The sequence below is a fragment of the Thermobia domestica genome, chromosome 15, assembly GCF_964235325.1.
Source record: "Thermobia domestica chromosome 15, izTheDome1.hap1.1, whole genome shotgun sequence".
Classification (NCBI taxonomy): Eukaryota; Metazoa; Arthropoda; class Insecta; order Zygentoma; family Lepismatidae; genus Thermobia; species Thermobia domestica.
This window is the reverse complement of record NC_137468.1, coordinates 25,671,555-25,685,949: the sequence shown is the minus strand read 5'-3', so window position 1 is coordinate 25,685,949 and position 14,395 is coordinate 25,671,555. Positions and strand designations below refer to the sequence as shown.

Below are 14,395 nucleotides of genomic sequence, written 5' to 3'. Positions count from 1 at the left end.
TGACCAGCTTTTTTGAAATTTCGACCTACTGTGCGGCCGCTCGATTCCATTTTTTTATTTTTTCCTCACGTAACTTCGTTCCTTCACTTACCGTATTTTATTCTGTAGATGCTGGTGACTTAATGAACACTTAATCTCACTCGTTTCAGGTACCCAAACAGTTAGGATGGTTTCGAATGCTACCGCTAACAGTGAACCATCAGACGAAAAACAAAGATCGCCTGCCGACATATTCTTATAAAATCCTATACTTTCACATATCCAACTCGTCTTGTTTGTTTCTGAAAATAATAACAGTAATAAATAATACCAACATTTTAAAGGGAAAAAATATTTAACACTTGAAAATGTATTTTCTTCAACTATACACAAAATCTTTAGTCAAACAAAATAGCTTTGAACATACTCCCTAGATATCAAAGAAATCTGGTGCAATGCGTATCCGAAGTACCGTAATGTCAATACTATGATTCTGATATGACGGATTTTGAATGAATAAAAAAAAGATAAAAGAGATTGAAAATTTAACTCTTTTCAAAACATTTATTTCGAAAAACTGCTTCGATGTCATCATCCAATTCCATATCTCAAATCTTCCGGAGAAATGGTAAATTCTTGCAAAGTTTGCAACAGTAGTAAAAAAATTATGTAATTCGGATAACTCGTTGAATTACACCTACCAAAAAATAATGCTTAATGTTATAGAAGCAAATTAAATCAAAAATTGTTTTGAAAAATTTTCCCACGAAAACGACATTTTACGCAATACACCAAAATTTAACAATTTCTTTCATATCTCCGAAACAGTTTGAGATATCAAATTGCCGTGAACGCATTATGAACTTTATGCCTATTGAAAACAACCTACATAATTGGATATTATACTTATTTAAACACTTTTTTGAAATAAAGTACATTTAAAAAAAGGAAATATTTTTTCAATGCTTGTAATTTAGTGTCTACTTATTCGAAATACGTCATCTGATGGCCCCTAGTTTTCAATATTACTGTACTTTTGACGTGCACCACCCCATCCGTGTGACTTGCGTTATTTTTATTGTTGAATCCTCCAAAATTTGGTCGGTTTTCGATGTTTGTGATACTGTAACGTTCTTAGTTTGCAACATTGCAAAATAAGTGTAATATTGTAAGTTTTCGTTTCACTTGTAGATTTGAAATATGTACTACCCAATGTAGTGTCATTTGAAAAAAAAAATGTTGGGCTAGAAACAGTTAATTTGGTTGTATTGCAGAGTATGTCAAACAACGTTTTCCTGTCGATATTTACATCATGAGAAATCTAAGCGGTATTTATTAGTTTAAAAGTTACAAGGGCATGATCAAGATAAAAATGAAATGAAATCTTTGAGTTTTACGTCCCACGGTTATGCCGGTTAGGCTAAAGGAGACGGTGAAGATGAGTGAAAGGGTGGAATGAAGAAAGTGGGAGGAAAAGGGAGAACCCTGAGAAAACCCACGAGCACGGTGTTTGTCCACCACAAAGTTCACTTGGCTGGGGCTGGGATCGAACCCGGGACCCCAAGCACCAGAGGTGAACGCTCTACCACTGAGCCACCGCGCCCCCATAATCAAGATAAATGGCCCCTATATATATATATATATATATACAGGGTGTTACAAAAATTTTGGCACAAAATTTGAGAACAGATTCGTCACAGCAAACTAAGAAAGACAGTTTATGTGGACCTGTGCTCAAAAGTGGATAGTTTCGGAGTTATAGGGTGCCGAAAACGTGAAACAAGTGAACTTTAAAAGTTCATACTCCCACTTACTAAAGGATCTATCGTAGTCGAGTTAAGACATCATTGAGGAACTGATATGTGAACTATCCAAATACCCATGTTTAAGAATGCTCCAGTACTTGCACACTAGTTTTTAGAGAGGTAGGTGGAGAGTGATCAAATACTCCCAAAAGACTCTCTAAAAATGATTGTGCAAGTACCGGAGGTTCTGAAAGATGGATATTTGGATACTTCACACACTAGTTCTTCAGTGATGTCTTGACCCCACTACGATCGGTCCTGCAACTATGGACCTTTAAAGTTAATTTTTTTTTCACGTTTACGGCACCCTTTAACATTGAAACTATGCACTTCCGACCACAGGTCCATATGAACTTTTTTCTTATTTTGATGTGATCAATCTAATCCCAAAAATTTGTATGAGTGTGTGTTTTCCTTAAGAGTGATTTTAAGAATTAAAGCTTTTTCTGGTTTTTAGGCTGTTTCGTCCAACTGTTACGATCAGTCTTGTGCTTGTGTATGGTTGTGTTGTGTTATGGTGATGGGGGCCCTTCGAACAATTCGATTCACCCAAGGGGGCACTAGGTTAGAAAAAGGTTGAGAACCACCGGTGTACACTGCGACACTACTACTTATTTTATCGTTGTTCAGCCTGTATATTTCATAAATCTAGAAATATTTGGTATATTTCTAACCTGTGGTATATTTCTAACCTGTTACCTGCAAATAATTTTTTCTGTATTTTTATAGATATAATACAAGAAAACTTTCATAAACTTAATACATTCTTACAACTCTACTAAACTATGTATTATAGATGATGAATTACGGTACTTTCAGGTAACAATATACGATTCAGATCACAGATACTACATTTTACATGATTAACGTAAGTACTATATGTATTACCATTAACCAAGCTCCACATTTTAAATTTCTTATCAGCTCCAGATGTCACAACTAACAATTGGTCCGTACTTTCTCGGAAAGGTTGGAATTGAACAGAAAATATGTCTTCTTCGTGTGGAGTTTCAACACATGTGTTTAGAGTGTAGCTGGAAAGAATTTTAAAGATGAAATATCAGTTAATGTGAAAATAAATAACGGTACACAAGAACATAAAGGCACAAGAAAAAAATAAAATAAAAGAATGTTTAAAATTTATTATAGCCTTCCCTTCCACATTTAACCGAAATCTTAAATTACATTCATTTGAAGTACCACAACTGTATTTTTTAAAGGACTTTCATTTCTCAAAATATGACCGAGTTAACCAGATTTTGTTGAATCATTCGATAATCGAAGTAGATTCAACTTCTAATTCACTCACTCTATGGCCTATGGAACCCGGAGGTTCAATGTCACGTTCACAAAATATTGTCTCGTATCCTTAGCCAACTGGACCCAGTTTCTGTTTTCTATTCCTATCTCTGAGAGATCCATCTTAAAATTGGCCTCCCATCTGCGCCTAGATCTTCCTAATGGTCGTTTTCCGATTGGATTTCCAGATAAAACAATGGAAACGTTCCTACCTTTTTCCATCCTGGCTACATTGTAACGAGAACTATTATTATTATTAAATAAATATTATGAACAGCAAGACCTTGTATAATATATTAACAGCTTACACTCCTTTTATTCTAAAAGATGACTGCTGTAAACCAATACATCACACACATTTTTCAAATATATTTCTTCTTGACATCCACTATTCTTTACATAACAACCATATCAACAAAATCTAGCGACAAAACCTTTTATTTTTCAAAATGCATATTTCTGCTCAATTATTGCGCCTCTGATCATTACATAAAACAGGTACAGATTGATAATATTATTTTACATAGATTGATAATATTATTTTACATCGTTATATAATTTGTCGCTCGAACGGGAATTACGTAACAGTAATACTGTGAAGGAAAGAACCCTGGATAAAAAAAAAGTTTCCAAATATTGATATTTTGAATAGCCCTCGTATGAATTTAAAAATTGCATTAATACAATTATTTTTCTTCTCTTATCCTTATATATTCATATTACAATATTATATTCTTTTATATGTAGTATTAATTATATCATCATATATCTATATATTAATAACGTCGATTCAAAATTAAAAAAAATATATCGTCAATGGGACTATTCAAAAAGAATGAAAACTATCTAATGGTATTTGCAAGGGTACTACTTACATATTCCTTCCCGTATTAAATAATGTGACATTTTTATCTATATTAAACATAGTCATCCATGTTCTAGCAACATTATTTATAAATAACGACTATCGTCCTATTAGATGTTAACAAAATCAGAAGGCAATATAATATGCAAAGATCTTAGCAATCACAATACATAAAACAGGTACAGATTGTATAATAGCGAATTATGATCTGCAATTAATATAAAATTGAAACAAATATTTAAGATTAATGTCATGAACTTCAACTAAACCTAATTGAACCTTTTTTGGAGCAAACAAATAAATGAAGATAAACATAGCGCTTTAGAATTATCATAATGACATACAAATTAACAACAGAAAAAAATATTTAAGACAATAGATACACTACATAAATATTTCATAATGAATCAATTATAGATGAGCTGTTAAAGAAACAAATAAATTATCTATAATTGTTACCCAACATCACGTAACATGTTCCTCTTGGCCTGCTGCGTAATGGACAATGGAATAGGTTTCTTTGCCTTTGGTAGCGTTTTAGGATCTAGTCTTCCGAGTAAGATAATCAGCTGACAGTGTGTAAGTTCAATAATCAACTTCTGATGAAGCCCAGCTCTCGGTGGATCTACAATAACAAGTATCTTCTTTTCAGCTACATTCTCTACTAAGGTGGGCAAAATATCTTCAGTCCGTCCAACAAAATATTCCCCGTTTGTGATGTCGTTCTTTACAGCATTGGCTCTTGCATCTTCAATTGCATGGTTCGACCTTTCTATGCCAAGAATTTGAGCACATTTCTTAGCAAGAGTAAGTCCAATCTCTCTAGTGGTACAATACACATCTATCAAGGAAGTTTCTTCATCAACCTCAACCATTTCCGCGATCGAAGTATAAAGCTGCTCGGCTCCCGAAGTATTCACTTGAAAATAAGAATCTGGAGATACTCGGAAATTCATGTCACATATAGTTTCTTCCACGTATTCTTTTCCGAACAATAGTTGCAGTGGTGAGGGTTTCTCACCTTCTTCCTTTTCAGTGAAGATCTGGAAATAGAACGATGTTATATTCAAGCTATTTCCTTCTCTGTTTTGGAAGTAATCTTTCAAATCATCCTTAACCTTCCCTATTTCCTCCTCATTTAGAGTTTGTGGATGCATAACTGCCAACAGTATCAAATCGCCAGTATTCGATATTCGGACAGTCAATTGTCTCCAGTAACCTTCATGAGTCTCTGGAACAAATGGCTTATCTGACTCTCGTATGTATTGTTGGAAGACCTTTACTGCCTCTTTCATTCTGTCAGGTAAATGTCTCAGAAAGTCTGCCGATCCAATCTTCATTGAGCCTTCTTTGAAGCTAGCCAGTCGAAAACCCACAGTTTGCTCTTGCATCTCAGGGTTTATGCCCACACTAAATTCACACTTGTTACGGTAACCATCAACAACAGTTGGTGGTTTAATTTCAACAAGTTCACAAGCAAGTCCTTCATTCTTCTCTTTTCTTTCTTCTGCCCAACCTGCCAAATCCAGATTCCTTCTCAGCATCAAATCCGTCCGTCGCGTGAGCGAAGGTTTTGTTTCTTCAGTCTTTTTCTTCAACTGTTCTTCATAAGGAACATCCCACAAAGGTATTGTAGCCTGTTTCATTCTATCTTCTACACGTAACACAACTTTCGCCTTTTTAAAATCCTTATCATCAGACTCTTCCAATTTTTGCTTACGTTGATCAGTAAATTCAACTTTTGCATTGAACTGTTCATTCCTTAAGTCCAACTCAGAACCAATTTGCTGAGTCATTTGTGGAGTGATTTCTTGGGACATCAGCTGTATTTGTTGTCTTATATTTAATTTCATTTCATCGAATTTCGTTGTAATTTGTTGACTCGTATTGAGTTTAATTTCTTCGAATGTCGTTGTAAGTTGTTGCTTCAATTGCATAAACATATCCAAGATTTGTTTAGCATCTAACATTTGCGATACGGCTTCTTCTGTATTATCAGCCGTTGACCTACCAGTATTATGTACATTGGCCATATTGGTCTTGCGCTCAATTTTTCTTCCACTACGTAAATAAGTATAATTTAAGTTCATAAGTCCGAACCCTGTCTTTACTAATCTTCAAGACCTTCACAGGGTCCCGGGTTCCGGCACCATATGTAACGAGAACTATTATTATTATTAAATAAATATTATGAACAGCAAGACCTTGTATAATATATTAACAGCTTACACTCCTTTTATTCTAAAAGATGACTGCTGTAAACCAATACATCACACACATTTTTCAAATATATTTCTTCTTGACATCCACTATTCTTTACATAACAACCATATCAACAAAATCTAGCGACAAAACCTTTTATTTTTCAAAATGCATATTTCTGCTCAATTATTGCGCCTCTGATCATTACATAAAACAGGTACAGATTGATAATATTATTTTACATAGATTGATAATATTATTTTACATCGTTATAACATGACCTGCCAACCTGAGCCTCCTACAGTTCATGACCCATAATGTTTGGTAAACGGTATAAATTATGCAGTTCCTCGTTATGCTCATATATGAAGTTTCCGCCATTCACTATTTCCCTTTCTTTTGGGTCCGAATGCTCGTCTTAGAATCTTGTTCGCTAATACTTTCAACCTACGTTCTTCTCTCAAAGTAAGCAACCATACTCGCACCCATACAGGAAAGGCATAATTATCATTTTACATACTTTAAGCTTCCAATACCTCGACAGAATTCGAGACGACAAAAGGTTTTGAACTGAATAATAACACGAATTCCCTCGACATTTAACATTTTCATGAATATGGTTTTAGTCTGCCTCAGCCTCTGAAGAAGTGAAAAAACGAAGTCTGCTCTTAATTATATCAGGAGACAGGATGGAAGGTTATACAAGAAATTTCATTTGATTTTGTGTTTATCGTCCCTTTCAACAGCGATGTGGACCTACAGCTTAACGTGGGATCTAAACCACATGAGCTTCCGCCGGGAATCGAACCCAGGTCTCCCACGCAAAAGACGCATACGGTAACTGCTTAGCCAAGAGGGAGCTCTACACAAAAATTCTTCAAAATTAATATCATATACGGGGGAAAAAATCAGTGAAGATGGCAAATAAATCAATCAACAGATCTCACTGAGCTGAAAAACTGATACAAGTGAATATATACAGAGTATAACAAAAAGGTACGGCAAAATTTCAGGGATGGATTCCTTATGGGTAGACTAGCAAAAAAGTTCATATGAGTATACGTCGGGAAATGCATCGTTACTGAGTTACGGCCATTGAGCCGCCTGACGGTGTAATATAGTCTCATTCTAGTCGCTCTTTAAAGTGACTCAATTTAAACCTCCATACCTCAGCCCCTAATTAAGATAGGAACGTAATTTTGGTATCTATGTATTCCTGAAGGACGACGCTTTCCATCGATATGTATTTTATGTATGTGCGGTGTACCATGGCGGACGGAAGAGGGTAATTACGTGCTTTTATTTTTTGCATCAGGATTTTGGGGATGGAATTTCTCCTCCTTGGGGGTACACTAATAAAATTCATATCGACGGAAAGCTTCAGCCTTCAGGAACACATTGCTATCAAAATTATCTTCAACCTTAATTAGGGATTGAGTTATTGAGATTAAAATTGAGTCATATTAAGGAGCAACCAGAATGTGACTATTTCACACCATCAGGCGGCTCAATGGCCATAACTCCGTAACGATGCATTTCCCGACATATGGTCATATGAACTTTTTTGCTTGTCTACTCATAAGGAATCCACCCCTAAAATTTTGCCGTACCTTTTTTGTTACACCCTGTATAATAAATTCTCATGCGTAGCTTTCGCATAAACTTGTGCGAAAAAGAGAGAGAAACTTTTCTTTTTTCGTAAACCTAAAAATTAATGCCGTAGAATGACTACGCTACCAATCAACATGAAACAGATACTGAAATAAAAACACTCATCAAGCTTTTCAATATAGTCCTTGCAAGATGACAGTGCATGTTGTGTTTAATGATATATAGCCCAAAATGATCATTAACTCAAATTTTCAAACGATGGGTCATATCAAGCTCAACAAATGACATTCTTCAAGGTAAATTTGATGCGTAATGTTTGAAAAATCGAGAAAAATCAAATTTATGGCGCTAAAATGTATGCCGCTCGATGCCATTATTAAGTGATAACTTTTTTTTATGCTGTTGCAACAGATTCTTTACTTATTTATAGAAAATACAGTGTTAAGGTGCAGATTGTATCTATTTCTTATCTTCTTTTAATGTGACACACATTACTCGAAACAGTCACCCACGTATTCCTAACAGTAACATACTAGTAGCTTATAACACACGTGATATTGCTTGTAATCTTATTTTTTATAGACAGTTTAACGTTCTGTTAAAATTTTTATATTTAATACAATAGCTGTCGCATCGTCTGGTACTATTTTATACAAGAGTTAATTAAATTAATTTTCAGTTGAGTTGATTTTGAGTTTAATGTCCATTTCAGCAGCGAAGCTATGAGACCGGACCTACTGATTAACGTGGAATCCGAACCACATGAGCTCTCGCCAGGAATCGAACCCCAAGAAAACCCATGAACACGGTGTTTGTCCACCACAAAGTTCACTCAATGAAATCCGGGATCGAATCCGGGAAAACTGAAGTCAACTCAATGAGGTAGTATTGTAAAACGTCCAATACAATAAAAATCTAAACCAACGGAAACTTGTTGAACGAAGGCATGAATTTATGAATAGACATTTCAAAAATAAACGCAGTTTTAATTGTACACTCCTTACTTGCTAAGGAACAAACACATATTGACCCACAATTTTTGTTTACACAGCTCTGTGTCTGCGTATTGTTGTATATAGTGCTTAGTAAACCGTTGCACCCATTACTAGAAGCAAGTGTGCTCTGTGAACGTCGTTATCAGGAGTAATCGAGCGCTTACCTGTGGTGCGTGGTGTCTTTAGTTCGAGCTCCGCCCAAATAAGTTTCTGGTGGACGACATCGTGTCCATGGGTTTTCTCGGGGTACTCCCGTTTCCTCTCACTTTTCATCCCACTAATTCTTTGCTTTAATCATCGTCTCCGTCAGACTAAAAGGGCATAATCGTGGGACGTTAAACTGAAATACTTCATTTCTATTCATTTTTCTATATTTAATACCGATCGCTTTATTTCAATCACCGTTTCGCTGCTTTTGTCTTTCTAACGTTAATTTTCACCTCATTTTTCGCAGCTTTTCCCCAAACTTTTTTTTTCAGATTCCGCAACAAGTGTTATTTCTCCTGCAGTCTGTACACTAACTATTTTAGCTTCTACCGAGATATTGTTCTCATTATGTAACTTTTTTTTTCATCTTTCAGTTTAACGTCCCACAATTATGCCTGTTAGGCTAGAGATAGATGATTAAAGCAAGAATTGGTGGAATGAATTATGGTAGGAAACGGGAGTACCTCGAGAAAACCCACGGACATGATGTTGACCACCACAAACTTACTTGGCCAGGTATCGAACCAGTGACCCAACGCACTAGAGGTACACATTCTACCACTGAGCCACCATGTTCCCCTATGTAACTTCTTTTTCACTACCTCTGCTAGATATTAAAAAAAATGGGGAGATACAACATTCCTATTGAACTCCCCTTCAAACTGCATTATCCTCTGTCATTTCTTCATCTATTCTACCAATTACTTCTTGATTCACACATATTCATTATGTGTCTTCGCTTAAGTTTTAATTTAATTAAGAATTAAGTTTTAAATTAAATGCTACTTAAGTAAATATTAGGGCATATGAATGAAAAAGGACACAATGCAAGCGAGAAAATGTAACAATGAAAATAAAATTTTAAAATCTCTACTACGGGTACTACTAGTTTCATACTTAAACCCATAACAAGCACACTATTGTTTTACTTACTTTTGTTTGACTTCGTCAAACATCCAAAATTTCAACCTCAACTCTACGTTGTTTTCTCCGTCTTCCCGCTTCTCGACAGTTGACAACCACAGCCCGTCACTTGAAACAGCTACTTTTATTACATCTGTATTTACAATACTTATTCCTCGTTCCTGAGTCCGGTAATTCTGTCCAACAATATCCACCTATTTATGAATGAATAATAATACGAACATTAATTTTGTAACATTAATACGAACTTCTTTTCAGTCATTTAAAGTAGTTAATACACGGTATATAGAGGAATTTTAAGTTAAAAATGATTACTAGCTCTACATAAAAATCTTATGAAACTGTGTACGTTTTGTACATTGTAAAACTACTTTGTAAAGTAGACACATGGATTCGGTTTTCTCCCTCAAACTTTTATTATGGGAGTTTCTGTTATAAAACAATATAACACAGAATCACTATAAATGTAGTTCTAAGATCAATGCATAATATAATGCAAAGTTGTTAAAGTAAATAGGTGTCCCAAGGCCTAAGTAGCCAAGGGAAGGGTTCCCACAAGCTCCAGGTAAGCTGAGTGGAGGTGGGTTAGGATTCTGTGTTCCAGAAAAGCAAAGAGAGATTGGAGTCCCGCAAAGCTCCACGCAAGCTAGGTGGTTGCGGTTAGGAATCTCTCAGAACTCCACGCAAGCTACGAGAGTAGTTAAGTTTCCACAAAGCTCCAGGCAACCTAAGAGAGGCGAGTTGACCTACCGAGACGGATATCGATTGTGGCAATGCATGGAGTTTTATAGCCTCTTCTGAGCGGTGGTGGCGCTGATGTTCCACTTCTATCACATGACCAAGTAGTGACAAGGATTCCTGTAGTCTGCTTCATACAATAACTTGGAGTAGAAAAGCACGTGGTTTTGTTTATAAATAAAATACATGTTGAAGTTTACAAATATAAAACACGTGTAGGATATTACAATATAATTAGAACGAAACGTTCTATAATTATGCTCTGTACGCTAGAAATTTAAGTGTATCTGTAACCAAAATTATTTTCAATTAGGAAACTACTGAAAAGTATAGAAAGAGTAAGGAAACTAGAATATTCCAATAAAAGCCACAGATATGATGCCCGACTCGAAAACAAAAGCACAATTGACTAAATGGAAGTATTCAAATTCGCCAATGGCAGAAAATGCTCGCCAGTTGTATAATAAAATTAAAGTAACGCTGATTATGTTTTTCGATTGCTGGGGGGACTGTGAATCATGAGCACACAGAAGACAATTAGAAACGACTATTCTTCGGACATTCTGCGTTGTCTACGTGACGTTCTTCGTCGAAAACAACCAGACTTGTGGAACTGGAAGAACAAGCTCCTGCATCAGAATAGTGTCCCGGACAAGTGGCTCATGTGACTGTCTTTTTCAGTACAAGAAAATATCAATGGTTTGTCAAGTTCGCTACTCTCCACATAAAGGCCGTGCGACTTTTGGTTATTCCTGAAAACCGAAAGGCGCTTGAAAGGAACGCGCTTTCACGCCCGGGAGAATATTTAGCGCAAGGCGGCGACTGCTCTAACAGCACTTCCCAATGAGGTTCATATCTGTTTCGAGCAGTGGAAAGACTACCAAACTTGTGTATGGAAGCAGGAGGCGATCAGTTTGAAAAAGATTAGGACGATGAAAACCACTAGGTGGCCATGGGATAATTTGTTTCTTCGAACCATGGTCGGATAGTTTACAGACAGGTCTTGTACAATCCTTGACATTGAGGAACTTATCAACAACCCAAGACTATTCTATTAAGAAATATTTCGTAACTACTAAACAATTTCACAGAGGATTTTTTACAAAATTTTTTGATTTGAATATCTTCAAAAACGTGAAAAAAGGGGGGATGGGGTAATGAGCAATCTGCATTGAAAGTACTTGAAATACGTACGGGTCCCTGACCTCTTGCTTAGAAAATTCGACGCGTGTTCGAATTTACATCCCTCTAAGTTACCCTAAACAGATTTTCTCAAAGTGGATTTCTGGTTAAATCGATTTTTTGTACTCAAAATCATAAACTAAATAGCTAATCGAAAGCCTTAAATGAAAAGAAATTATTTGATTCCTCACGTTTTGACGTTCTTATCAGTTTCATGAATTCTAGGTGTGATCTAGATGTAATTACATGTAGCGTCTAATTATCTTGAGATTCCAATGAAAAGATAAGTTGCAACTGTACCAATGATTTTAAATTAGTGTTGATGAATTCTTGCGCCATCTCTGATTTTGGCCTATTGACTTTATTTTTATTTTTGCTTTTGATTTTAGTTTTGCTTTTTTTTTCTTTCTTTAGATAAAAAGGAACCTCACGATTTTATTCTACTGACTATTTCTTCAAAATATATTTAGATGTTCCTTATCTCGTGAAAATTAAATTTTATAATATCGTCGCATGAGAACCAGAGGAACTTAACTCCAAAAAATAGGTTTTCATTTTCTTCATGTTTGGACATAATTTTGAAAGCCCCACTTGATGGAAATGGAACGTAATGCCATCTGTTCTCCTTGTCAATCATCTGTTGTAATGTAGCTCAATTACCAACTTATTAAAAACACATCTTTATAAGAAAATAATGTTTTTGTTCTCTCTACTGTAAACCTACGAAAATGGAGTTACGTTACTCTGGTTCTCAAGCGACGATATATAGTTTTAATATTCAATAACATAATTTGATTTAGGTAATACTAAATTTATATACGACGGATATTTTTCTCAACCTCCGTTGAAACACCAAAGGCGAATCACGTGAGATGAGGAAACGAGGATAAGGTAACTTGTTCATTGGACATCGCCCACCACATCACCGAAAGACAGAGTTCGTCGTTCAATCATTGTGAAGTAGCGAGCGTGAAACACATCAAGTGCAATCACAGCGCCTGTCAAGTGTGAACTACGCGAGGTAATTCGATTTCTCTAGGTGGCTGCTGAGTTCCCTAAATTCCCAAGATCAAACAGTTTAGATATTGCTGCAACCGAAGTGCCCTCCAAGTGATCAGATAGTTCAGAAATCATAATCTACGTCTTTTATGAAAACATAATTCACTCTTCTCTGCTGCCACAGACTTCCAAGCCTTGGTTATTCTTGTTGTACACGTTCTTAAATCATTATTTATTAAACTCTCCGCAGCACTCGTGCACACATGCATCACTTATAAAGTTCCCTCCGTAAAAATGACTCATGCGACGATGAACTGCATCTGTATTATATGCTTTCGCCTGGAGAAACGAAATTATATCACAGTTTACACTTCGCGTGCTTTGATTGCGATCGGTCTGCTTTCCCGCTCGGTACTCCACAATAACTGAACGACAGAATCTGGATGCGGGATGGGCGCTGCCCAATGAGCAACAATCTGTCTTATTCCCATTTAGTCTCCTCAGGAGGGTTAACGGAGGTTGAAAAAAAAAGTATCCTCCGTATAGTGCAAATTCATTTAAGAGAAACTTAACTAAACTTGCAGAAGAAATCAGTAACATCACAAAATTCCGGTTCATTTCAAAGAAAACAAAAATATTCCGCATAGATATCAATCAGCTAAAAGTGTATGTGCCATCATACTGAACACCATTAAATAAATATAAATGCATACATATATCCATCACCGTTTCTAGTCACACTCCATAGTGTAGATGATGTATAGGTGTTGTTTCCAATAAATTTCTACTACTTCCTTAATTGTTGGACTGCTACATACGATCTTCTTTATTCTTGTCAAAGTAATTCTTAAATTACAAATTATATTATTTAACTGTTACATGGAGAGATCAAAAACAACACATTCTACAACAAATACTCAAATGAAACTTACGTTGTACATCATTTTTTTCTCCTTCATTGAGACAAATTGAATATGGCCTGGTCTTCCATTCAAGACAACAGACTTTGTTCGAGGATCTAATACTAGGCCAACGGACAACAGCTTGCTTTTACTCTTTGCTTCTTGCAATCGACCTTCAGAAGACTTGTGTCGCGGTTCCTCTTGAGGCTCAGGAGACGCTGTACTTAATCGAGGATCGCCTGGGACATGAAGTGTAATGCCTCCTATAATTCTCACAATATTCCGGTGAGCATCCAACAAATGAATTGCTATAAAACGAAAAAGAACAAACAAGCTTTATCAAACAATTTTTCATATATTAGATTACGAAATTGAATACACTGAAGCCAGAATAATCTTATTTTCCAAGAAAACAATATTTTACAAGTATTATGTGCGTTACCGGACTATCTGTGTCACGGTTAGCAGAAGAGATCAACAATAGATACAATCTGTTATTTATAAGTTGTTGTTCTATCTTATATTGAGTTTGCTATATTTTCTTTCAATAACGTTAAAACGTGGCGTGCTACAAAAAGTAAGAGAAAGAGAAAAAGAGAGAGAGACAGAGAGAAAAGAATCTTCGACAAGCCAATTATCTATATGCATTTAGTCATTTGTACCAAATATTGTACAATTCAAAAATAT

General features: G+C 35.7%; 1 protein-coding gene across 1 annotated transcript in view; it reads right to left on the bottom strand.

Moving 5' to 3' along the window:
- Window positions 1-14,395, bottom strand: part of l(2)05287 (WD repeat-containing protein l(2)05287) — a 69,652-nt gene that overhangs the window by 41,232 nt on the left and 14,025 nt on the right. The window contains exons 6-9 of the mRNA XM_081741463.1: window positions 13,739-14,016; window positions 9,897-10,081; window positions 2,673-2,818; window positions 92-281 (exon numbers count right to left, since the gene is read on the bottom strand). Of these exons, the coding sequence (XP_081597589.1) occupies window positions 92-281; window positions 2,673-2,818; window positions 9,897-10,081; window positions 13,739-14,016 (799 nt within the window). The remainder of the gene's footprint in view (window positions 1-91; window positions 282-2,672; window positions 2,819-9,896; window positions 10,082-13,738; window positions 14,017-14,395) is intronic.